Source organism: Lepisma saccharinum, chromosome 5 (assembly GCF_977018435.1).
Source record: "Lepisma saccharinum chromosome 5, izLepSacc3.1, whole genome shotgun sequence".
Taxonomy (NCBI): domain Eukaryota; kingdom Metazoa; phylum Arthropoda; class Insecta; order Zygentoma; family Lepismatidae; genus Lepisma; species Lepisma saccharinum.
In genome coordinates, this window is record NC_139233.1 from 17,718,121 (window position 1) to 17,743,308 (window position 25,188).

Here is a 25,188-nt window from a genome sequence, read left to right on the forward strand (position 1 = left end):
TTCTTTGTTCCAGGTTTTCCTACAAAATAAACATCAGATACACAAAAAGACCAGATTAATATAACACCTTCACCATTACAGTTATAATCTCCCCAACTAAACTTTATAAAAATAATATTGTATTTGTTATGAACTCCCAGACAGATCACATATCAAGACAGATACAAAATCAACTAGTCTTACAGATTTATATATCATCTAAAGAGCATGAAGTCAAGTAAAAACTGTGTGAATCTCTGGTGTTATCCAAGGTTTGTTTATGGAGCTGTAGTTGCTTTCATGATGAATGATTACTCAACTAATATCAGTGATTTATTCACACAACCGAAGTAAGCAGCTTAGCATTTATCCTTTTAGTTTGATTGATTGAGTTGGTGTTTTAAGTTCACTTTATGCACAGTAAGGCTAATCTGGAGTGGACCTACAGTTTAAAGTGGGATCCGTACCACTATGTTCCTCCACCGGGTATCGAACCCGGGACCCCCTTGTTTTTAAGGCAACGATGCTACCACTGCGCCATCGGGAGCCTCTTATCCTTTTAGAGTAGGTTTGATGGCCATATTGTACTTGAACATTTATTAGGAATGGGACAGGTGAATCAGTTCTCTATCAGTATCAGCTGATAAATACACATTGGTGTATTTGCTTATCAGTAAAATTACTGATAATTTTACCAATCTGATATATTTATAAACTGTGATTTTGTACACAATTCTGCCATTTTGTTATTGTTTTAATGAATATAAACATATACATATTGATATAACCCTGGTTTTGGAAAGAAAAGGTATAAACATAGTTTTTATATTTGCACCAGAAATGTATTATTTTATATTAACAATTAATAATATTTATGCAACAGGAAGCTTGGGTGAACCGGAGACAACCAACCTGAAACCAACTGATGGAAATTCAATTACCAAAGGATCAGATACTGGTTTTGTTTGCCCAAAACCATCAGGACAGTTTCGACATAATGATTGCAACAAATTCTACAACTGTTGGAATGGTGTTGCTTATGTCAACTCATGCCCCAATGACTGGCTTTATGATATTGAGAAAAACTGGTGCAACTACCCTAATTTGGTTAAATGTGGAGGTAGAGCAATTCCAAGCAAAACAGGTAAGGTAGATTGCTATTACCATAAAATATTTATTGGTACAGTCATATACTCAGTTCATGAAGGTAGCGGTCCTTCAAAATTAATCAGAAAAAACAATCCAATTTGCAGCATGGAAACATGAAACTTTACTTTTGCAATATTATTGAATAACATGCAAAAACTTAGGAAAAAGTTTCGTTTGAACAAAAAATTTCAGTTCTAAAGAAAAATTAAATAACGCCGAAAGCATGGCTTTAATATGACAAAACTTCACGTAGGAACACAAAAGTGTACGAGATATTATTTTTGAATCATTGTGTACAAAAAATGGAATCATAATGAACAGTTTAATATGAATCAATTAACCTACATTTGTTAATTAAATTTGCTTTCATCTGTTGTTACATTAAGATTTTGAGACTAAGATGTCTTCTTAATTTGATTTATACTATTTTTTATTTTCATGTACTACAGAACATTTCTGCTTATTTGAAGGCAGAAATTCACATTTTTACTAGTATTTGTGAGCAGGAAGTGCCCATCCCCTCCAAGGCAAATAGCGCATCCCCTCAAATTAGGTCATGCATCCCCTCAAATCATGTTGCAATCCTCATAAAGTACTTAATTTCGACAGCATGTCTACTGAAATAACTTTTAGGCTTTCCTTAACACAATACTTGATTTGCCCCTCACCCTAAACTGGATGTCCATCTCGCTCAAGATTCTGGATACATTACCCCACAATATCGTTCATCATAATCTCCCCAAATAGTTTGGATGATTACGTAATTATTAATTTTTATTTAAATACAATAGCCTGTTAAACTGTCCATGATTTTCTAATTGTTCAAATTTTCGAAATAACGGTAAGCTAACACATTGATTGTTTAAATACTTAAGTTAATCTCAAATGTTATTCTTTCATGAGATATATACAAAACCTTAACTAGAAGGTCCGGGCTAGAATATAATAAGGTGCCTCCTTCAAAGAACTCGCCCCCTTTGCCTGGGATAAATATAATTATTTTAGTAATCTATAGCAATACTTATATGGATTTTATCTTATGCGCAAATTTCGCTTGCTAAAGTAAAATTGTTCTGTGACAAGAAGATAGAAATGCGAATTTCATATTACTTATTTTTGTGTTTTATCATTTAATGCACAAGGTATTCCTATGAAGTATGCACCTATTACAGCAAACACAAATAATACAATAATACTGCTAATAGAACTACATCATCAAATTGATGCATGTTCTTTGAATTAAGCAGCATAACAACAATAAGCATTGTATTTTAAGAAATTATATTATTAATCAATATCGAGAATATTGTTTATGTCTTGTAATGCAGCTGTAGTATAATTCTTCACAATCACCTTATCAAAACAATAGACATGGATTTCAAAAAGGTATAATTGCGAGTGAGTCGAGCAAGAAAATTTTTACAACCTTTTCTTTGCAGGCTTTCAAGAAGATTAATTTAATGGGGTGTCAAAATTTTCACATTATCCTGCGATATTTACTCTTTTTTCAGCTTTTCTTTTCGCACGTTTGGCACAGAAAACATGTGCATACCATAACGTTAAATATAGTCCTCAAAATACAATGTTCGGATCTTCTGCCCACTACAGAAACCCCTTGTTACAATCTAAACTTAACACTTTCATCAAGAGCTTTATATCTTCCTCCTCAAATTTAATACTCAATCCTCCCACCAAAATATCCATGCCAATTTTACACTTTCTGTTGATATTAAAGAGTGGATATTGCCCCCACCAAAAACAATAATTCTCAGTCCCCACATCAGAATTTATGTAACAGTCTAAACGTAATAGTAATACACAGGAGTTGGATATCCCCCCAAATTTAATGCTCTATCCCCCCTAACCAAAATTCCTGTTGTAATCTAAGACTTAACACTGATATTCAAGGTTGGATATTGTCCCGCCCCAAAACGTTTAATTCAGTCCCCAACCAGAATTCACGTGTCAATTTAAGGCCTAATATGTAAGAGTGGGATATTGCCCCCTGAAATTTACATTATTCGTTACAATTCCCTTGCAAGCGATGGTAAATTGATAACGTAATTCAACTTGGGCCCAATGCTGCACTGTTAACTCAGTCAAATTTCCATCACAAAAATCCCCCTTGCCCAAAGTTGGGAACGTGCATCCACAACCTGCCTTAGGGCACCACTGCCCCTAAATGCTTCCTTTTCATCTATTCCATTAAATATGGTGTACCTAAGATGTAAACTATTTTTTACATATATTTTAGAGAAATATATAAATGCTAAAATTTGTATTATTTTAAGGGAACCCCCCCCCCCCCAAATTTTGATGGTGCAGTCTGCACCTTATAATCTCTCCCCCTTGTGGACATCCCTGTTTGTGAGGCAATTTGTAATTATTGTTTAGTTATCTCAGTAACTAAAACAAAGCTAGGATTGCTTCTTTACATAACACGTAAGTTATTTAAATATTCATCATTCTCTGTCAGCGTGTAGTTTATCATGAGTACATGATCCATCAATAGCCAATTAACTACATAGACAGAAAGGTTTAAAAACATAGCTTATGGAATCATGATTCTTTAATAGACATATCTTCAACTACAAATTCCATGGAAAAGGTGACTGAGGCAGAGAAAAGTGAAGGTGCAGCACCCACACCAGATCCTAGCTATGTTTGTCCAAAACCCAAAGGACAATTTGCTCATCCAGAGTGCAACAAGTTCTACAACTGCTGGGAGAACGTAGCTTATGTGAATGAGTGCCCCAATGATTGGTTGTATGACATAGAGAAGAACTGGTGCAATTATCCACAGATGGTTGACTGTGGTGACAGGAAACGACCGCTTACAGCAGGTAAGAGCAGAGAGAAAAACATCCTCCAGAGGGAGAGGTAAGGAGGGGCTTTGTCCTTCACTGGAAAATGAATGTCAGACAAAAAAAATATATATTTCTCATATATATATATATCTTCATTTCAGTCACATATATCTTCATTTCAGTCACAGTAATTTGCATTAATTACTATACATCAGAGATGTCCAGACCCATACAGCACACAAATGTCCAAGATACATGTAACGGATATCTCTTGGATATTTATTCCTAAGTTTTGGATATCCAGGAATATCTAATAGACATACATAGGATATCTAGGAAGGATGATTCATGGATATTACATGGATAATTTTTACGTGTGTTTTGTGTGGTTCACATAAACAAACTGGATGTCCTTTGGATGAGAAAAGGTTATATTCTTGACTAGTTCTGGACCTAATCTGGGCATTATCTGGATATTTTTCGCATATATATTTGACATGAAGAAAAATATATATTTCTGGACCAGATAATTGCATTTCAAGGTTCTCACGCACGTGTGATTATAACACGTACTTCTTTTCCTTTCACTCAAACACATACATTTACACATCCAAAAACGTTTTACATTCACACGATTTCCTTACATACTTTGCATGCTGCTGGATGGTTGGTTCCAATTTTACTTTTGTCACATTGTGATATGATTCAAACCCTCATCATTCATCAGAATTTGATTTTTGTATGACCAGTTTGTTGATTATGACACAGCACTGAAGTCATCTCCATGCAAATGAATCTCCCTGTATATCCTCCATGTGTTAAGTTGAATTAGTTCTCACAATTGCAGGGAGATGGCATTGGTGTTCACATATACGAGGGTAGTCAATGGTAATGAGAAGTTGCACTGTGCCAAAAATCACAAAAGCAAAACATACTTCGGAGACATCTAACTTGTAAAAACTGAGTGGTGATCATAGGTCGTCTTGATAGCTCAGTGATAGCACATTAATCTTTAAACACAAGCCTGTTTCCCACAGTATTAATTTCAATGCCAAAGCTGTTTTCAATGTGACATTTGAAATTACATACTACTCTATAGAGAATTTTATATACCAGAAAATAAAATGATACTAGAGTTACAAATGATACCTCATTTTATTCAGTATAGATCAGGTTATTATATCATGCTAATAAAATGGCATGCATGTATTGGTTATTTTCTCAACTGTTACATTGGCAAAAATAAAAAATTTCCCATTTGTTTGGTTTCAGCATGTAAGTTTTGAGGAATGTCAAAGACACAGTTTTCACATACATTTTTATTATATTGAAATGTTAGTTATAATGAAAAAGAAGTAAATTTTTAGTTTTGTTCATTATGAGCAATAACATTAAAATAAATAAAGTAATTGTATGCGATTCCTTTAATAGACAAACCAGTAACCCCAAAGCCCACAATGAAGACACCTGAAGAAGAAAGCTCAACAGGCACAAATCCTACTCCAGAACCTGGATACCAGTGTCCTAAGCCTACAGGGCAATTTGCACACCCCCACTGCGATAAGTTCTACAACTGCTGGGAGGGAGTGGCTTATGTCAATGTATGCCGTGACGGTTGGCTGTATGACGTAGAAAGGAACTGGTGCAATTATCCACAGACTGTTGACTGTGGAGACCGAATTCGACCAACCAATACAGGTATGAAAAGATTTGTTTACACTTGTAACTATAAGCTGCTATAACTATGTTATCAGCTCTGTATGTCTCTTCAATGGTGTAGTGGTAGCCCTGTTGCCTTGTAAAGGAGGTACCGGTTTTAATACCTGGTGGAGGCACATAGAGGGTTCGGATCCCACTTTAAACTGTAGGTCCAGCCCTGCATAAAGTGGTCTTAAAACAAAAAAAATCCTCTTATCAGCACTGTTTACAAATAATATGATGAAACATATTAAGAAGAAACTTAAAAAAAAAATTACAAATATTTAGTAAACTAATGTTATTTAATTTGGGATACCAAATCCCTAATGGCACATTGTTCCCAAGTATAGATGTATAAGCTTAAATGTAGGGCACAATCATTAATAACAAATACTAGGCTACACACACTTTTAGTTCAAAAATAATTCTAATTCTTAACTAAACATTTGAGTACAAATTTCCAAACTTCAATCATTAACACTACTACATGTGTTTTCAAGCATATTTCTTTGAGAAACCAATTTCGCAAAATTTCATATTTTGTAAAAATATAATTATAATTATAAAACTCTGAACAATTTATATTTTGAAATTAACAAATCTTTTGCTGAATCTATGAGAATATTATAGTACGGTACCTACTATAGATATTATGCTCTATTAAATCTATTAAGGATGGAGCACATTAATCAACATTCTTTCTGTGTCAGGATCTTCTTCCAAACCGACCACGAAAACTCCAATTGAATTGGAGAATTCCAGCAAACCTCCACCAACAGCAGAACCTGGATATGTTTGCCCGAAACCCACAGGGCAATTTCCACATCCAGAATGCAACAAGTTTTACAACTGCTGGGAGGGAACAGCTTATGTGAATACCTGTCCTAACGACTGGCTGTATGATGTGGAGAAAAACTGGTGCAACTACCCTCAAGCTGTGGAATGTGGGGAGAGAAAGAAGCCTGGTATCCCAGGTAAGGAACTTGATAAAAATACATGTCAAACTTGATAATAAAAATAATATGAACTCGTAGGATCCATAGTTGAATTCTCATCTTTCACAAATATATAATAATTCCATGTAAATAAAGTAATTTGTTTGAGAGCCATGGTGGTCTAGTCGGTTAGGGTATCTGACTGTCATGCAGGATATACAGGTTCGATTCCTGGGTTGGGTGATCTAGGGTTGGAATTTTTTCCGGCCTTGTCCCTGCATAAAGCAGCTCTGGGGCTTGCCCAGCCTCAAATCATAGGGTACCTGGGGGAAACCCTGGGCGGAGGTAAAGGTGGTTGGAGTGTGGTGCTGATCACATCACCTCTAAAATGGCGGAGATCGAGAATGTGTGTTTCCCTACCACCACACCCACTAAATGTGTCTTCATGGCATGCTGCTATATGCATGTGATGGGGAACTTTACTTTTACCTTTACAGTTGGTAAAAGTTATGTGAAATTATTACGTATATATTAGCGTAAGAAAATCAATTTGTTCTTCACTCAGAAAAGATATGAGTTCTCAAATTCTGTGAGAATGTTGGAAACAAGATAATGACAATGTTGGTGAATTTCTCCTCTCCTTCACTGTGTTGTTTGTTAGGGCGCAAACACTGAAGCACTGGGCCCAGAGGACCATTGCAACACCACTGCATATTTTATGAATTTGTGTCTGACCCAACTCACCATGTAGTGAAAGTAGCAACAAGTGCTATTTTTCAATGTTTTAACTCTGGCACTTTAGGATATTTCAACATTGTAGCAGTAAGCTGATAGGATTAAATTAGGGCTGACCAATACCAATGTCATTGTATCGGTATTGATGAATACAAGTGATATTAGTATTGGCAAAATACCAGTGGTATCAAGCCAACCTACGGCACCAAGGTTCCCGGGTTTAAATCCCAGCTTGGGTATGGGTGTTCTTTGTAAGTGTCCCTTCATCAATTTCATCATATCATTACTTATCTTCCTCTCTGTGATTAGCCAAATGTGGCAGAAAAGAGAAGTAAAATAAACCAAATCAATCAACCAATCAAAACCAGTGATGTCAGTATCAGGAAGTTTTGGCTAGATTTTATTTACTGATACCAGTCGATACTTTTCCATCATTTTGGTCTTCCACAGGGTGCACAAGAATGGTACTTTTGTGAAGTCTAATTATTCTGTAAATTACATAATATTTGAAGTTTCTATTTATTGTGTGGAAAACTGTGTGGTCCGTAATTTTCTTGCTATACAGTATGCTCTTAACTTTAGAAAATTATCAAATGGTATTAGTTCAATTCTAATCACTCAATCAATACAAGTATTTTTAGTTGCAGCAACCACATTTGAGAAACCTTTGACTTCAAAACCTACAGAAAAGACAACAAAAGAAGGACCTGAAAAGCCAAAGCCAGTCATAGATAATGCTTACACTTGTCCAAAATCTAGTGGTCAGTTTGCTCATCATGATTGCAGGAAGTTCTACGATTGCTTTGAAAATGTTCCTTTTGTGAAAACATGCCAAAATGACTGGCTGTATGATCCAGAAAAGAATTGGTGCAATTATGCCCATTTGGTGAACTGTGGAAAAAGAAGTAGACCTGCTAACTCAGGTATGTATGGATTTGCAGGACATAAATATATTCCGAAACCATTTCACCTAAAAGCTACCAATCATAAGTTATTCATTCATTGTTTGCTGCCCAGGGGCAGGTCTTTCCTTCCAACCTCCATGATGTTCGGTCTTCAGCTCTTCGCTTTGTAGCGCTGTTTCATTTCTCAGTTTTTCTGACCATTTCATCCGTTCCATTTGTCTCCATAACCACATTTCCAGAGTTTCCAGCTGCTTTTTCTCACTTGTTCTCAGTGTCCATGTTTCCTCAACATGTAGAGCTACACTCCATACAAACCATTTCATTAATCTTATCCTCAGTTCTTTATATATATATATATATACACTCCTCACAAAAAGTTTGGAATATTGTTACATTAAGCAACGCATGATAGGCAAGAGCTTGGAATTCAACAACTATGTGCTGCTTGTTCTCGTGTTTTCACTGACATATGCCACCCTGCCTATCATCTATCACCTAATAATCGTCACCTTGTAATCAAGGGGTCCCAGGTTCGATTTCCGGTGGAAACACATAGAGGTTCGGATCCCACTATAAACTTCAAGTTTAGTCCCGATTAGTCTTACTCTGCATAAAGTGGACTTAGAAACACCAAATCAATCAATTAATCAAAACATATTGCCTAATATAACAATATTCTAAACTTCTTTTGAGGAGTGTATTGTAGGAATTCTTCTCTTTGTAAATGGCCAAATTTTCAGAATCATACTCCAGGTAAAATTACATAAACATATTCACAGCAATAAATGTCTTTAGGAACGTACGATTTCAAATAATATTAGATTTGTTTTCAGAAGTTCATATTGCAATTATTTACTTTTGTTAATCAAAATAATCATATTGAATTTTAATGTATCACTTTTATCCTTTTAAATTTGTAATTTGAAATATAAAATATGGATACTTCTTTTACACACTGAAAATAGAATGTATGTGTTGAATTATAACATTGGAATACTTTCTTCAGAAAGTTGCTGCAAACAGGGTTCAACATTTACATCATCTACTGCATCTACATCATCTGCATCAACATTGGCCCAAGGTTCCAAACCAGGTCAAGTCCCAGCTCCTGACTATGTTTGCCCAAAACCCACAGGCCAATTTGAGCATCCTGAATGTAACAAATACTACAACTGCTGGGAAGGAGTGGGATACGTTGACACCTGTCCAAATGATTGGCTCTATGACGTGGAGAGAAACTGGTGCAATTACCCTCAATCAGTGGACTGCGGAGACAGAGTGAAACCTAAAGTTACAGGTATGAGAGATCACAAAGGATTTTTTTCTATTGTAATTTAAAGCAAAAGTGTTTTAATATCAAAAGTTATATATCATTATTGACTAATATCGAGGGTATCAGAAAGTATAATTTCAAATTAAAGTACGAGTAATTTTCACATACAATTTTCATTAATCATGTTTGAATCTTTGTGACTTTAAAAACAGTTCATGATAAAAACACATTGAAGTGTCAGAAGTGCATATCCTGAACTTAGTGGCAGAATATGAAAACAGCAGCAACATTCGGCATTTAATAGGACTGTAAATACTAGACTATTGAACTTCTCCATTGGTACAAGTTTTTTAAATTAAACTCCATATCTAATGTAATGAATTTTTTGCATGAAAGTGTACATTTTCTTCATAATATATACAACTCTCTTGCATCAAATTCACCAATGGAGGGTTAGTAGTGATGATAGAGTTTGAGTTTTTGTTTTAAGTCCACTTTATACACATATAGGTTAATTGGGATCAGAACTACAGTTTAAAGTGGGATCTGAATCATTATGTGCCTCTGCCAGATATCGAACCCATGACCCCTTGATTACATAGCAATGACATTACCACTATGCCATCGGGGAGGCCCTAGTGATGATGGATGAATGGAACTGTTCAATGATTCACTTAAACACTACAGTCATGTTGTAGATTAATGATGCTTCCATGAATTGTTACTAGGAAATTGTGTATTGCCATTTTACTGTTTATTCCCTCTAATTTAAGCCACTTCAACTCCTGTCTCAACTACATTGAGTGCTGGCAGTTCATCCAGTGGAGAAAACAAACCAGCCCCAACTGGAAGCTCTGATTTTGTATGTCCTCAACCTACTGGCCAGTTTTCTCATCCGAACTGTGAGAAGTTTTACAACTGTTGGGAAGGAGTGTCTTACATCAATGTCTGTCCCAACAACTGGCTCTATGACGTGGAGAGAAACTGGTGCAATTATCCTGAGAAGGTTGACTGTGGCGACAGGATAAGGCCTCCAGGTATTAACTTTTTTCACTAATTTAGCAAGTAAATATTCTCACTAGTCACAGAAACAGAACAACAGTCAGTCAGTTCATATTGCACAATTTCTTCCAAAAGAAGTTTCACACTGCAGAAAAATGCTTCCATCTGCCCATAAAGGGTGCAACTATTATCATCATCATTACATTTTGATGTTAAGAACAATTTTTTACCATATTTATATCTTTGTGGGCAAAAACATTGATTGCAATGTTTTACTTCAATTAAAAATACTCCAATGTAATAAAGAAATGCTTTGCTTGTTTACATAAGATAGGCATACAATAAGCAAAGTATATCATTAAGATTAATTTAAAAAAATAGCAATATATATCCTTAAATTGAGTGGCTTGGGGCTAACACATGGTAATTGACATTTTGGTCATTACTGAGTTGCAAAGTAAAGAGAGCCATGCTCAATTTTCATGTGTAATTGCCTAGTCATGCAATTTGAATTGGACTCATTGCACTCCTCTGAAATTGGTAAAGAGAACATGAAAAAATGTATCTACAGCTTGTAATAATCTTTCTGCTTAAGAAAATAATAATAACCAAAACATCACTTACCATGTTTTACCCCTCAGCCCTTCAATTGTAATTATAATATAAAAATAGCATACAAAACCAGAAAGAAGTATGAATGATTGCAAAAACAACTTTAATAGAAACTATTGTAATGGAAGTACTCATCAAATAAATAAAAAGCTCAGTTCTACAATAAAGAATATATATTTATGGAATTATTCCTTGCTATTGTGTTCAGCCTTGTGAAGTGTGTGATCATTATTATGTGGAGTATATTTTACATTATTTATTGTACAGAGGTTTTTCCTTTAATTTCAGTTAGTTATTCTCTAATTAATTTTTACTTACTCTGTTTTAACTCAATTTTCAATAAGTTTTAATATATTCTTTGCATAGTATCATAATCTATTCTATATACCTCTTTAGTTTGAATTGTTTTTACCCAATTGCAAAGTGAAAGAGTACGAGTACTAGTGGTCACCTACCTGAATATCACAATTTTTTGTCTTTTGAAAGTATTTTAGCTCATTGTTTGAAGCATCCAAAGTTATAGGTATCGTCTAAGTTTTAGGGGATCGTACATAGGCTTATGACAGCCTTTGGTCACTCGCTTGCTAAGCGAGAGGAACATTGTAAGAGAAGGGGGCAGCTCTGAAAAGCTACGTCAACACTCAAACAGCAAGGGGGCTAGCCCTGTGAAATAACAACACATGGACATCTATTTAAAAACACTACACTTGACTGAACAGGCGGGGTGAGGAAAGACATAAGGGATGTTCGTTTACCTGTAGTTCTGCTGCAATCTCTTCTCCGCTGGTGCTCGTTGCGATGTTGTCCAACTCTGTAATAAAACGGATGAGGGAGCAACTCTGGGCTCCAAACTCTGTACTTTTGTAGACCGATATTCTAAACAATAAACTTTAACTTCTTGATCGTTCGTTCGCTCCTTTTTCTTAACTTCTGGCAACTATGGGGCTCTCTTGCGATAACTGGATTCAATGTAAACTGAGAGCAAATAGAAACTAAGTTCTTTTGTAACTACTTCATCTGACAGAAAACGGAAGACAACTAAGCGAGAGATTTTCTCACGCAACCTATTTAAATGAAATTCGAACTATCAGCCGTTAAGACAGTTGACTCGATCGCTTCCTTTGGCAATGGCGATTCTGAGGAAAAATGCTGATTTCCTGATTTTCATATTGTGTCGGCCTAATGCAATATCAGCGAAGTTTTTCCAACTCCGCTGAAGGTCGCTGATGTGATTAGCTGTTAAGAAGCTTTTTTCCAATGCTTAAGCGGGACCCTTTTTATAACATGATTAGCTTATTTATTTATGATGCCCAGGTCCTAGGTTTGACTCACGCCAATGGCGTGATACAGTATCAATTACACCATAAACTTATTACGTAGTAGAGGCACATATTTTTGGTAAATAAAAAAGCAAAATTGCGGTACAAAAACAGAGTCGATTTTGGGTTCAAAAGCAGTAAATAAAATAAAATTTCTGTTTTAGCGATGAAAAAGTGGTATGTAAAATGACTTTTTGGTTTTAAAAATTGTGAATATAATCCCAAATTTGATTTAAAAACTGCACTTACTACACAAATAAACATATCCCTTCTAATAGCACATTTATGTCGTTACCAGAATATTAAGTTTATTCCTGTATAAAGGGGTCCATTTTTGCTTCTCAAATATTTACAGCAGAATTAATCAATTTTCCATGAATTACATAACTCACAGGATAATTGTGACTTCAGAAAGTGTTGCGTCGGTAATTATACTCTAAATTTTGTGTTTAAGAGTCTATTTCGCATTTTGCAGTTCATTTTGCATTATTTTTTGACAAAACAGGGTAGGAAAATGCACCTCACACCTTTCAGAAACATAAAAAATTAACATTACAATGTGTCGTTGCATATTTAGTGTTTTTGTCAAAAACGAGATATGCATTTCTCTACTTATTAGTATTATGACTAAAATTTAAATGAGAAGATTTGTAGACAATTCCTGTATTTTGTAGGAAAATCATACATTACAATGGTATTTGCCTTTATTTCCAATAGGATATCCCGAATATCAGAAAGGTCCACCAATGGATCCTTCTTACAAGTGTCCTAAACCCAAGGGTCAGTTTCCACATCCAGAATGTAATAAGTTCTATGACTGTTGGGATAATGTTGCCTATGTAAAAGAATGCCGGAACAGCTGGTTCTATGACTCTGTGAGGAATTGGTGCAACTACCCTCAGTCGGTGGATTGTGGAAGTAGGACAATACCTAGTGGATCAGGTACTGCATTTTTGTATACATGAAAACAATATATTATGAAGAAGCTTCCTATCCATACAAAGGCTTGTATCCTTAAGTATACATATACTATGCATTTGATTTATTCATCAGTAATATATGTCTGTGGAAATATTTTTATATTTAAGTGAAATATTTGTAAATCATATATACTTGCCAATAGTGCAGATCTTGTGGAGGGGTATAACTGTCTTCAAAACGTCAAATGAACTGGAACCTCGATTTTATGGATTTTCAAGGTTATGCGACTAAAGAACTTATATAATCTGGGAAAATTTTATAACATATAGCTTTATTGGGACCAGGGAAGATAGAATGTATAAATCTGGTAAAAGATCATATCCGGGAACAAAAAATTGGGGTTCCATTGCACAGGTATATTTTTAAAAAGTCAATTTAGCACTGATCACAAAAAATGGGACTCATAACTCTATCTCTCTATTAAATTCCTGGACATGTCATTATCAACAGTGTCCCACTCTTAGTGAAAGGTTTGTTCCACTGATTTTATGAAATAACTTTTGTCAAGTAGCTTACTCTCAAAACCAGTAGCGTATTACATCATGTTACCTGGTTTACCGCCGGTAAATAAACTTTTTTTCATACATAGAATTTGCCAGAAAATTTGAAGTTGTTATACTTCTGTTTTTGTTTTACTTGCATGCCTGCATTGGTATTTTATTTCCATTATATCTAAGTAATACATAATAAATATATACAGCGGTTGTTGCAGTAAACCAGATCAAATTTTCCGAATACGTCACAGCTCAAAACCCACAATTTTGCCCATCCTTTTAATAAATTGCCTTTAAGAAGGAAGGGAATAATTAATATATATTGGACATCCAATAATAAATGTTATTTCTTATGATTTCATGCACAATTTGTTTTCATATATTTGTATTTTTGTTACTTACTGTTGATTTTCTGCCACTTTTAGCTAATTGCGACAATGAGGATGAGTGATGATTAGATGCAATTGATGAAAAGGACACTCACAAAGAGCACCCATGCCCAGGCCACGATTTGAACCTGGGAACTTCGATGTTGAGATCAAAATTCGGCCACTTAACATATTTGGCAATTTTTCATCACACAAATCTTTTCATGGGATATTGAAGTAAGAGTTACAGAATATTAAGAAAAAAAAACTGATCAGAAGAATGGGGTTCAATTTTCCTGTAAACTGATAGACCTAATCACCCCTTTAATTGAACCTCATCCACCCTCTAAATGTACGAACTTCAGTTACTAAAGCTTTTTTGTTTTCCTTTCAGCACTTCCACTCAACCAACCAGCATCTTCTAAACCTGTCATGGCTGATGGACAAACAACTCCCACAGTTCAGAAGCCAACAATATCAACCGTCTCGACTATGCCAATGGATGGAGATTCAGTAATATTTCTGGATTCTGGTGCGAAACCAAGTCCGGAAATAAGCGACATTCCTAGTCCTCCATCCAAGCCAGTGCCGACTCCACATCCCGGATTCAAATGTCCAAAACCAACGGGACAATTTGCACATGAAGACTGTGACAAATATTACGACTGCTGGGAAAGTGCTCCCTTTGTGATGTCATGCCCCACAAACACACTGTTTGATGCAGAGAGAAAATCATGTAGCTTTCCAATGGCTGTGAATTGTGAAGGTCGAAAGCTTACCTATTCACTTTCAGGTATGTTGTAACTTTTGTGCTTTTTTTGCAGCAAAGTTTTGAGTAAATTTATCTGATTGCTTGCATTCTATAAATGTACAAGAGACACACAAGAATTGATCTCTAAAATAATGTACAATATTCTTTATGTAACCAATATTGGAGTATGGTACTATATGGAACCTTTCACATTGACAAACACATGTGAATATTTTCAATGGAATTTTTATTTCACTAGTAAAATAAGACTGTTAAAATAAATTAGGAAAATTGGACTGGTTTCCATTATGCACTTACAATATGGTATCAAATATGGATAAGAATTTTGGAACATGGAATGTGTTATTTCTCTAAGTAGGCAGTAAGAACATAAATGTAAGTGTTCCTTAATATTTGTATGTGAATTGAAATTAATACAAAATATAACAAATTGTAAACAATGTAAACATTTATCACTTATGAATAAATTGGAATAGTTAAAATCTATGACATGATAGTTATTTATAACAATGAAATCAAAATCATATTATAATTTTATGGTTTTAAAATTAAGACATTTTTGTATATATTCTCTGATATTTGATAATTGTGGTTTCAGTTAAGATTATCAATAAAAAATGGAAAATGTACCAATGCAGGTTGAGCTAGCATAATTTGGCATGAAATGTTATTGACAATCCTTATATTTCTACAAGGGGTATTGTAAATGTAAAGTTGCAGAGATATGAGAGGAAGGCAAGAAGTCAAGATGATACTAGTGATAAACTGTAATGGTGCCAAAAAACGAGTGGGGAGGAATAGGGAGGGGGAAGAATAAATATTTTCTGAGATGCCATGCACTTTATACTACATGAAAATACATATTTATGCCAAATAGAGCATTTGTTTGTTGGAAGTGTGGCATTCACCTCCTGCCCTTCCCCCTAACTGGCCTTTTTGCAGTGATAAACTGCTGCATGCAACATCTCTTTGTGAGAGTACAGAGCCTATTTGTTGTATGTTCATCTGCAATAACTTTTCAGAAGAGCTGATTGAAGTTGGATTTATATGGATTTTGAATATACTATAAGATTTGTGCAACATAATGTTGCTAATTCATACCACTTGACATCCAGATAGAGCGCTTCAGAATGTGCCGCATTAGCATGTAAGGAATGTATTAGCGTCATCCTTCTGATGAAAGTGGAGATACCGCAAAACAGTATTCACATCATTCATGTCAGAGATGTTCCATGTTCCAACGGAGTGGATCTGTTCTCAATAACATATTGTTGATCAGAGCTAGTTATATTGCAGTGTTCTTACCAAAGAGAAAGTAGGCAACAGCTATTAAAGCTACAAAATGTGTCATGAGCTTGTGTTCAGGGGATATGTATACTTGATTTAGCAGGCAAGCAGTGTGTTACCAGCCACTACATATGTTGAATTCTAGCAGCAGAATAACCAAATGAAGGCACTGTATTATTCTATAACTTCAACATTTATATGCATGCTCTACATGACTTTTCTCATTGAAAAGGCAGCAAGTTATAAACACTTACAACAAATTTCTACCGTGATATCTCACTCTTTTGTTCATAATTGAGGACTAAAAGTGGTAAACATTGTAAGTGTCAAAAGCGAAAGTGTTGGGAAATCACATTGTTCTGCTCATCACCCCGTAAGAACGTTCACACTAGTGACCTCTTTACATGCCCTTTGAACTACTTAGAGGGCTACCAGCCACTTTTCACATTTACCACATTATAAAGCATGGCACATTTCACAGTTTCATGTGGAAAACGGTGTTTGAATTCTTGTGGCACTTACAGCGTTTACCAATTTTAGTCTTCAATTATTACTTCAAATATCCATCTTACGCTGCAGATTACCAACTTTCTATTTAGCTATCTGTAGCTGACAAATAGAGTAATGTATTAGCAACTTTCAAATCATGAATTGTTCTCAAAACTGAGTTGTTTAATCGCATCCAGCTAGTTGTAAATCCTCTTCTGTTGTAGGGTAACAGACAAAACTCTGTTGCCTTTCCACCACAACAGCAAATAACATGTGTACATTTGCAACAGCATGCACATGACTTCATGTCAGGAAACCAACAGCCTAATGCATTATAATCATCTCAAATTCATCATCTGAGCTACTGTTTGTGGAGCATCAAATCCCAATCTTGTCCCACACTGTGACCGTACAGTGTAAGAGGACAGGCTTTGGGCTCGGGTGTGGGATGTGCACTGGTTTAAGTTTCCTGGGGGAAGCGTAACAACTTTTTTCTGGAGATTTAGGCCAGCATGTGGAACTGCTAGCTACCCACCTTCGTGAGTAAATTGAGGAGCTTTGAATGAGTAGCTGTAGATCTCCACCTCAGAAGGTGGAGGCTGGCAGTCAGTAGGTATGCACTGGCCCTCATGGCTGTTGTACCACGCGTTATTAATTCTTCTTCTAGTGAACTATTAAGATACAATTCGTGCTACAGTCATAATATGAATGTTATGATATGATAGCCTCCTGAAAACCATTTAATTTTAACACTCCACCCACAATTAGCACAAAACTAATTTACTTAATAAACTACATGGAACTCTATTCACTGAAAATCTGTCACTCAAAGGCCGATCGGAAGGACTGGACTCCAAAAAGGTTGTTGCCACATGGAAATGGTGTTTGATTTTGGTGTTAGTGGGCCTCGATATTATTAATCATAATTTCAACAATGTCATTTGTTTCACTATATGACTGATTATACATTTCTGTAATTAATAACTCATTAGTGTTCGAAGTGTGTGGGGGGAAGGCATGAAGATGTTATCCCTCAAGTTAACAAAGTTTTCATAAAGCATTCCTCGTACTAGCATAATTTGCAAACATCCTCCACCTACTTCATTGTCTCCATTTTGATCCATACAAGGATCCTCTCTTCTATCCCCAAACTCAAACAATCAAACACTCAGCTAGGAATTTCCACTTCGAGCACTATATATCACAAAACCATAACACACAAGGAAGTAAGAACTGGTTCGACAAAAATGTCCACAAAACTTCAATAAGGAAGCGGGTGGGTACTGACCCTTATGGCAAGCAGGAAATTGTACCCTGGGCATGTAAAACTAATATTTGTGGTAGAAGTTCATAAATTGAGGACTAAAAGTGGTAAACATTGTAAGTGCCAAAAGCGAAAGTGTTGGAAAATCACATTGTTCCGTGCATACTAGTGACCTGTTTACATGCCCTTTGAACTACTTAGAGGGCTACCAGCCACATTTCACGTTTACCACATTATAAAGCATGGCACATTTCACAGTTTCATGTGGAAAACGATGTTTGAATTCTTGTGGCACTTACAGCGTTTACCAATTTTAGTATTCAATTACCAAGTTTGATTGTTTATTGTGATATTATTGTTAATACGGCATTTCTGAGGGTAGCCACATATGAAGTTGCCCAGGTCCCTGTGGCTGAGCCAGTATGAGCCTACCATTCTCTTATTATTTGTTACTGGGAATCCACTCAGCACATTAAAAAATAATAAAAGAGTTGTGAAGTAATGTGATGTGTAGTGCCCATCAACTCTGAAAAGTTGCTGAAAAGAAGGATCAGATGTTTCAGTTTAATTAGGGATGTGCCGAAGCCGATTACAGATGTATGAAAATCGGTCGAAATTGACACATCGGCATCGGTATCGGAATCGGCAAAAATCCGATATTTAAACCGGTACAGATTATACTAGAGTTTTTACCTTCTAATAAGTTTTATATTCTAGTTTTGTAAGATTTATTGACAATTAGGTTATGATTCGTCATTATTGTAGAGTTTTTGTAATAAAATTATTGCAAACTCGTTCAGAGGATCAACCTAACTATAAATCGGAAATAAAACAGTATATTGCTGAACCAGGATCTGCTGTTGTATTGGAAATTCAAAAATGAATATTCAAACCTCAAGCAAGTCCTGAGAAAATACTTGGGCATACCTGCTGCATCAGTATTCGGTGATTGAGTGTTCAGTGTTGCTGAACAGATTTGAGATAAGAGAAGAAGGTTACTTCGTGAAGTGCTTCCAAATCTCGTGTTTCTGAAGTTGAATCTGGCAGAACAGGAATTCATTTTGCATTTCAAAGAACTGCTTGTGTACTAATTTTTAATCTCTTGAGAATCCATGTTGTTCTTAAAGGTTCACATAACATTTTGTAGATGCATCTCTTGAGAATATATATGTATATACATATGATATGCAATAGAAATGTACATAGAAAATTTATTTTTGTCATGCTCGAAATAAAATCCCATTTCTGTTTAATAATCTTATGTATCGGAATCGGTTAAATATCGGCATCGGTATCAGTTCCAAAAATTATCGGTGAGTACATCGGCATCGGTAAATTTTCAGCTTCGTCACATCCCTAAGTTTAATGCTCACCTGAAAGAACTTCGAGTTTGAATTGCGTCATTGTTGATCCCCACCTGTTTTGTAAATCGATTATTATTATTATTATTTTTAAAAAACGACACTATCTGTTGAGATTCTGGAATTATATAAAATTTCAGGAACACAGAGAGAAAATTGCAGGGGCCACTGCATTGCAGGGACAGTTGCTACGCCACTGATTGTGTTTCAATTGGCTCATAACTCATTTTCAAATTCATCAAAATATTACACATTACTTTGAACTACCAGTCTTCTGACAGCACAAAAATGTACACATTTTAAGAATTTGGAATTTGAAATTAAGAAAAAAGAAGCTGCAATTTTCGACTGATGTTCTTCTTCTTTGCATAAATGACATTAAGTTTCTTTAACGAAACAATGAAAATTGAAAACTGCTTTACAATATTCTTCTATAACCATGTCAAGTCACGTGAAATGCACCAGAAATTAAAAATAGCCAAACAGCTAGTTTAGAGTTCAAAATGAAAATAGTGGTCTGAAGACACCTCAATAATACTTGTGTGATTATCAACGTCCGTAGTTGTTATGGGTTAATGTAGATGGCAATACAAGGTAGGGAATTATTAAATTTTAGATGCCAATGGGGGACAGACATCACTATTTACTCTTATCTTAACTGACAATTTACTGTTAGCTTGTGATGCTGTATGGGGTAAATCACTATATATTGTTTTACTTATTTCAAACATCTCCACGTCTGCACCTTCACATATTTTTTATAATCTTATATTGAAACTCATTGGTTCTCTATATACTCCTTAACTGCTCATCCCATTTGTCTCCTTATATGTATTTGATTATGTTTCTGTAGTTCTTCCACTTCTTACATTTTAAATTTTAGTGTTAATCATGTTTCAAAATTGTCTCTTACTTGTTTCAAATTATTTGTGATATAAGTTATTGAAGAATGTTTAGGTTGTTACTACAGCAACAATCTCTGAATTGCAGATGCTGCCTCTAATGCAACAGTAAATGAAACAACTTTAGAAAAGCCAGCAAAACCAGGACCTTCTGCAGATCACACATTCAAGTGTCCAGAAGCAGAGGGACAGTTTGCTCACTCTGAATGCAACAAATTCTACAACTGTTGGGATAGTGTTCCCTACGTTTACAATTGCCCTCAAAATACATATTTCGATGAAGAGAAAAAGTGGTGTGATTTTCCTCAGGCAGTTAGGTGTGGAGACAGAATGCTGTTTGTTAATAGCACAGGTGCGTACGTTTTCTCATAATACATGGCAGTGGCTTACAAATCAATCAATTCTCTTAGTGCAAATTTCAGTGAGGTTTTTTTTTTTTTTTTTTGTTAATTTGTCACACTCCTTTGAGGCTAGACAATGGACTGATTGTCCATGACCAGATCACAGATCTGGAAACACAGCTCCTACTATTTGATAAATTGACATTCAAATGAAGAGTATGACTGAAATATGATTTGAAACAGGAGAATGCACACACATCGAACATGTAATATTATTTGATCATTGAAAAATCTTTACTCTATTTTATCCTTCCTTTAACCATGGGTGGCCGCGGTGGCTCAGTCGGTAATGCGTCTGACTACCATGCTAAAGGTCCCGGGTTCGATCCCCGGCCGGTTCAAATCCGGGAACATTTCTAACGTAGGAAGCGGCCCCGGCGCCCACACAGCGTCGAATAACATGGGTACCTGGGGGAAACCCTGGGGGGTAAAGGCGGTCAGGGGCGTGATGCTGATCACATCACCCCCACTCACGACCGGATCAAGAAAGTGTGGGGCGTTACCCCCACACCCCCTATACGCCTTCATGGCGTGGTGCTAAGCACAGGGGAGCACTTTACCTTTTTTTTTTTAAACATCATAATCTTCTAACTTTCTCACTATTGATCTGTTGAGCAGCATAATCAGGAACATCACAAACATGTGTTGTTATTCTCTTCTTCCTCTTGGAGGTCTGGGTAACCAAAGCCCGTTCTGTGACTCGAAAAATTAACCATTCCATCAGCAATATGGTCTCCTAAATGCCTCTTTCCTTTTGAACTGTAATTTAATAATTTTCAAGGCAAACATCTATCTGGCATTCTCAGAACATGTTGATTACACTCTGCTATTTTTTAAAAAATTCTTGCACCATTGCTTTGACCTTCCATTTAATTCAGATTTCTTCACTTCTAATTTTGTCGTAAGGTTACTTCACTTAAAGAACAATAAATCTAATTTATGAACAATTTATTCTGGTTTCATTGGGTTGACAAATAGTCCAACATTCACTACCATATAGAAGAGCCAGTTTTGAATTAATATTATGGTATCTAATTTGAATTTGTTTTCCAAAATTTATTTTCAAAGTCCACTTAATTTATTATATTTTATTAAATTATTTTTTGCCGAAATAAGAATTTAATTTTTTCCAAAAAACTGGAGCTAACATGTATGTTTTCCACCATGATTATTGATTTATTACAGGTATTTCTACACCTCCAAGTTGGCTTATTGGTCGTGATTCCTGGTTTGCTCGTCCACCAATGGAAATAAGTGGAGTCTCAGAGGAACCTGCATCCCTTGTTGTGATCAGCCATACAAATTCTGCAAGTTGCCAATCTGCTACCGAGTGTATATCAGCTGCTGGTTTCCTTCAGAGCACAGACATGGATGTGCAGGGAAAAGGTGACATTAGCTACAACTTCCTGATTGGTGGAGATGGACATGTATATGAGGGAAAAGGCTGGGAACGAGTAAATTCCATGGGAACTTCTGCTACTGAAAAGTATGTGAGGATTGGTTTCATAGGGAATTTCGAAAAGACTGAACCAAATGTATCTCAACTGAGTGTTGCAGAAGAACTTCTGAAGTATGGTGTTAAAGCTGGCAAACTGACAGAAAACTACGATCTCATTGGAGAACTTCAGATGACAACCAATAGCAGCGCAGAAGATAAACTATTTGAGATCATAAAAACCTGGCCACACTGGATAGAGAAAAAATATTTATAATCTTTTCAATAATATGATCCACACTACTTGGACAAAATTAACAATGTGATAAATGTATTACTGGAAAATTCATCAACATATATTATATTTCATTGTCTCATGCTAAAATCTGTATGTAAAATAAAATTACGAACATGTTGTAATTCATAGTTACTATGTAAGAAAACAACATTATTTGGAATTTCATGCCATCTCCTGATGATGACACGAGGCAGTACTGAAAATATTTGAGGTAATTTCATAAAGTATTTGTTATGGAATGTGTCTGGGACTTCATTATCAAGTTGTCAACATGCTACATTCAGGGTGGCCACTCTAGGACCATGATAAAATTCAAGCATAATTCCCAGTTTTCAAGGTGAACTTTCCAAAAATTCAAGGGTACAAGAAGATGTTTTCTCTATCTCAACCTTATATTACTGCTTCTCACCCCCCCTCCCCCTGGCCCCCACACACAAATACAGCATGTTAAAAATATATAGTGTCTTTGTGATTCCAATGTATCAAAAAATTCTGATTCAATTCAATTAAACAGTATATATATTTAAAATATTTAATTTAAGGTGCAGAGTTTACATTTGCCATTTCACATACTCAGACTCAAAATTTATTTACAAACACAAGTCACAAATGTTACGGGATACACTAATCTACAACAAATTGTTAATTATGTAAGGATTTCAAATTCAAATTTACCTAATCAAAGTCAAACTATGTTATCTTGCAATACACTTCCATGTGTCGGATAGATTGTCCTGCAAAGTAGACTTACAAAATAAATTGATTTAGATATTTTTTAATTTTCCATGCAGCTTTCATTTCTTCCCTTGATAAAAATAAAAGCTAAACCGTGAAATACTTGCCTCAGAGTGTTTATAAATATGTATAAACTCAATTGGATTTGGATTAATAAAAGTTGCAATTTTTCATGTCTAAGGACAAAAATTCACGCAGAATTCCTGCTGCTAAAAAATTCAAGTATAATTTCCAGAATTAAAGGAATTCCCGGTGAGTAGCCACCCTGATATTACATATTCATGTGAAGAAATTAACAAAATTGAATCAATTTTAATCAATTGTAAATGTATTGTGTTGATCAATTAATATAAATAAACATTAACTTTATATTTTTTACATTCCCTTAACAGGTTGAACTGTCAAGTTTTTAAAACTAAATGAACATATTTTCTATTATTGTTTAACACAACATTTTTGTAAAACATTCCTCTTCCCTCCCTCTTTCCCAAAATTCTAAAGCTTCCTGATTGATGTAGATTGACATGTATGTGAGGGAAAAGGGTGCATGGAACTAAATTCCATGGAAACTTATCGACGAGATAAGTATATGTTGCATTTTATACATTGTCAAAAGTCACCATTCTTAACAAATTGGAAGCATATTATAATTTGAAATTTTGTTTTTCAGTTCACCTTATACACAGATAGGCTAATCGGGACTGGACCTAAAGTTTAAAGAAGGATCCAATCCAGTACATGCCTCCACCAGGTATCAAACCTGGGACCCCTTGATTACAAGGATATGACGGTAGCCCTATGCCATGAGGGACACCCTTATTTTTATTATAGAAATTACTATCATAGCCTTGAAGTGAACATAATTAATTTGTGATCCACTACTACTAAATTTGATAACATTCAACCAAAAAAATACTGAAAATATAACCAAACCATTTCAAGACATTTCTCTACTTCTTTTTTTTTTAAAAAAAGTGTCTATGCCCTCTCCCTCTGGAATTAAAAAAACTACTACTCGGAACTGGTCCTACAGCCAGTGGCATCTCGTGATCTGGATCTATGGGAGTGCACCTTGGCCTCGCGTCCAGAAAAAGTTTTTTTTTCCCCACTCAATCATTCCTGTCTGTTTCTCCTAATAGCATTTCAAATCCAAGTTATGATGCACCTTTCCCTGATAATGAGACGACAGCAGAGTTACATTTCATGAAAATTTAAAAAAATAAGGTTTATTACAAAATTGAAATACCCTAGTGATTTTTTTAATCGATCACGAGAGAAGATGTGTTGTTTGGTCTCTTTAATGACAGAAAATTCAGCATTCGATGATCTGACAAAATCACTCACAACACTATACCGATAAACTGGTATGGTTTTGTAAAGGATAATAATATTGCCAGAATTCTGTGTAATTGCCATGTTTTAATAATGTATATTATCTTTCTTCATTGTAAATATCAGAAACTCAAGTTTAATGCCACAAAAACATTTCATCGTACACTTAAGTAAATTACCACTTTTAATGTACCTACTACTTATTCACTTTGGTCATTATAATGAGGATCCTCGAAACAAACCCTAATCAAATGCAACTAGTTCTTGCCAGCACCTTTACAGAAATTATCTCAAATCAGTGACATAATAGTACAAGTTACAGATAATCATATGCACTGAATAAGGAATTGGATTGACTGTTCTGTGATAAAAATACAAGATTTAACTCTGATTATTTGAAATTTTCATTGAACTTCCAAATACAAGTCAGAGCGTCTAAATGCACCAATTCCTACGACATTGTGAATGTTTTTAATTCAAACTGTTGACATTTTATAAAACAATTTTTCAGCACCTGCATCAACGTATTCCACTCATCACATCTGACCTTGCATGGTAGAATACGCTTGTCACTACACACCACACCCCTTTTCCCTTCCATTCCCACCCTCCCCTCATTCCGATTTCAATGCTTTGCTCAAAACCACATGAGGTG

General features: G+C 35.3%; 1 protein-coding gene across 2 annotated transcripts in view; it reads left to right on the forward strand.

Annotated features, from left to right (window-relative positions):
* The window catches only part of LOC145987681 (uncharacterized), a 195,109-nt gene extending 172,233 nt beyond the window's left edge, over positions 1 to 22,876 (forward strand). Inside the window, exons 4-14 of one of the 2 annotated variants that reach the window (XM_083122222.1) lie at positions 863 to 1,123; positions 3,705 to 3,971; positions 5,367 to 5,633; positions 6,344 to 6,607; positions 7,945 to 8,226; positions 9,215 to 9,505; positions 10,255 to 10,518; positions 13,132 to 13,356; positions 14,652 to 15,050; positions 20,421 to 20,684; positions 21,919 to 22,875. In XM_083122222.1, coding sequence (XP_082978348.1) covers positions 863 to 1,123; positions 3,705 to 3,971; positions 5,367 to 5,633; positions 6,344 to 6,607; positions 7,945 to 8,226; positions 9,215 to 9,505; positions 10,255 to 10,518; positions 13,132 to 13,356; positions 14,652 to 15,050; positions 20,421 to 20,684; positions 21,919 to 22,445 — 3,311 coding nt within the window. In that variant the 3' untranslated portion in view covers positions 22,446 to 22,875. Of the gene's footprint in view, positions 1 to 862; positions 1,124 to 3,704; positions 3,972 to 5,366; positions 5,634 to 6,343; positions 6,608 to 7,944; positions 8,227 to 9,214; positions 9,506 to 10,254; positions 10,519 to 13,131; positions 13,357 to 14,651; positions 15,051 to 20,420; positions 20,685 to 21,918 lie in introns of both variants that reach the window. The other variant, XM_083122221.1, reaches the window with a different exon arrangement.
* Positions 22,877 to 25,188: the final 2,312 nt, after the last annotated feature.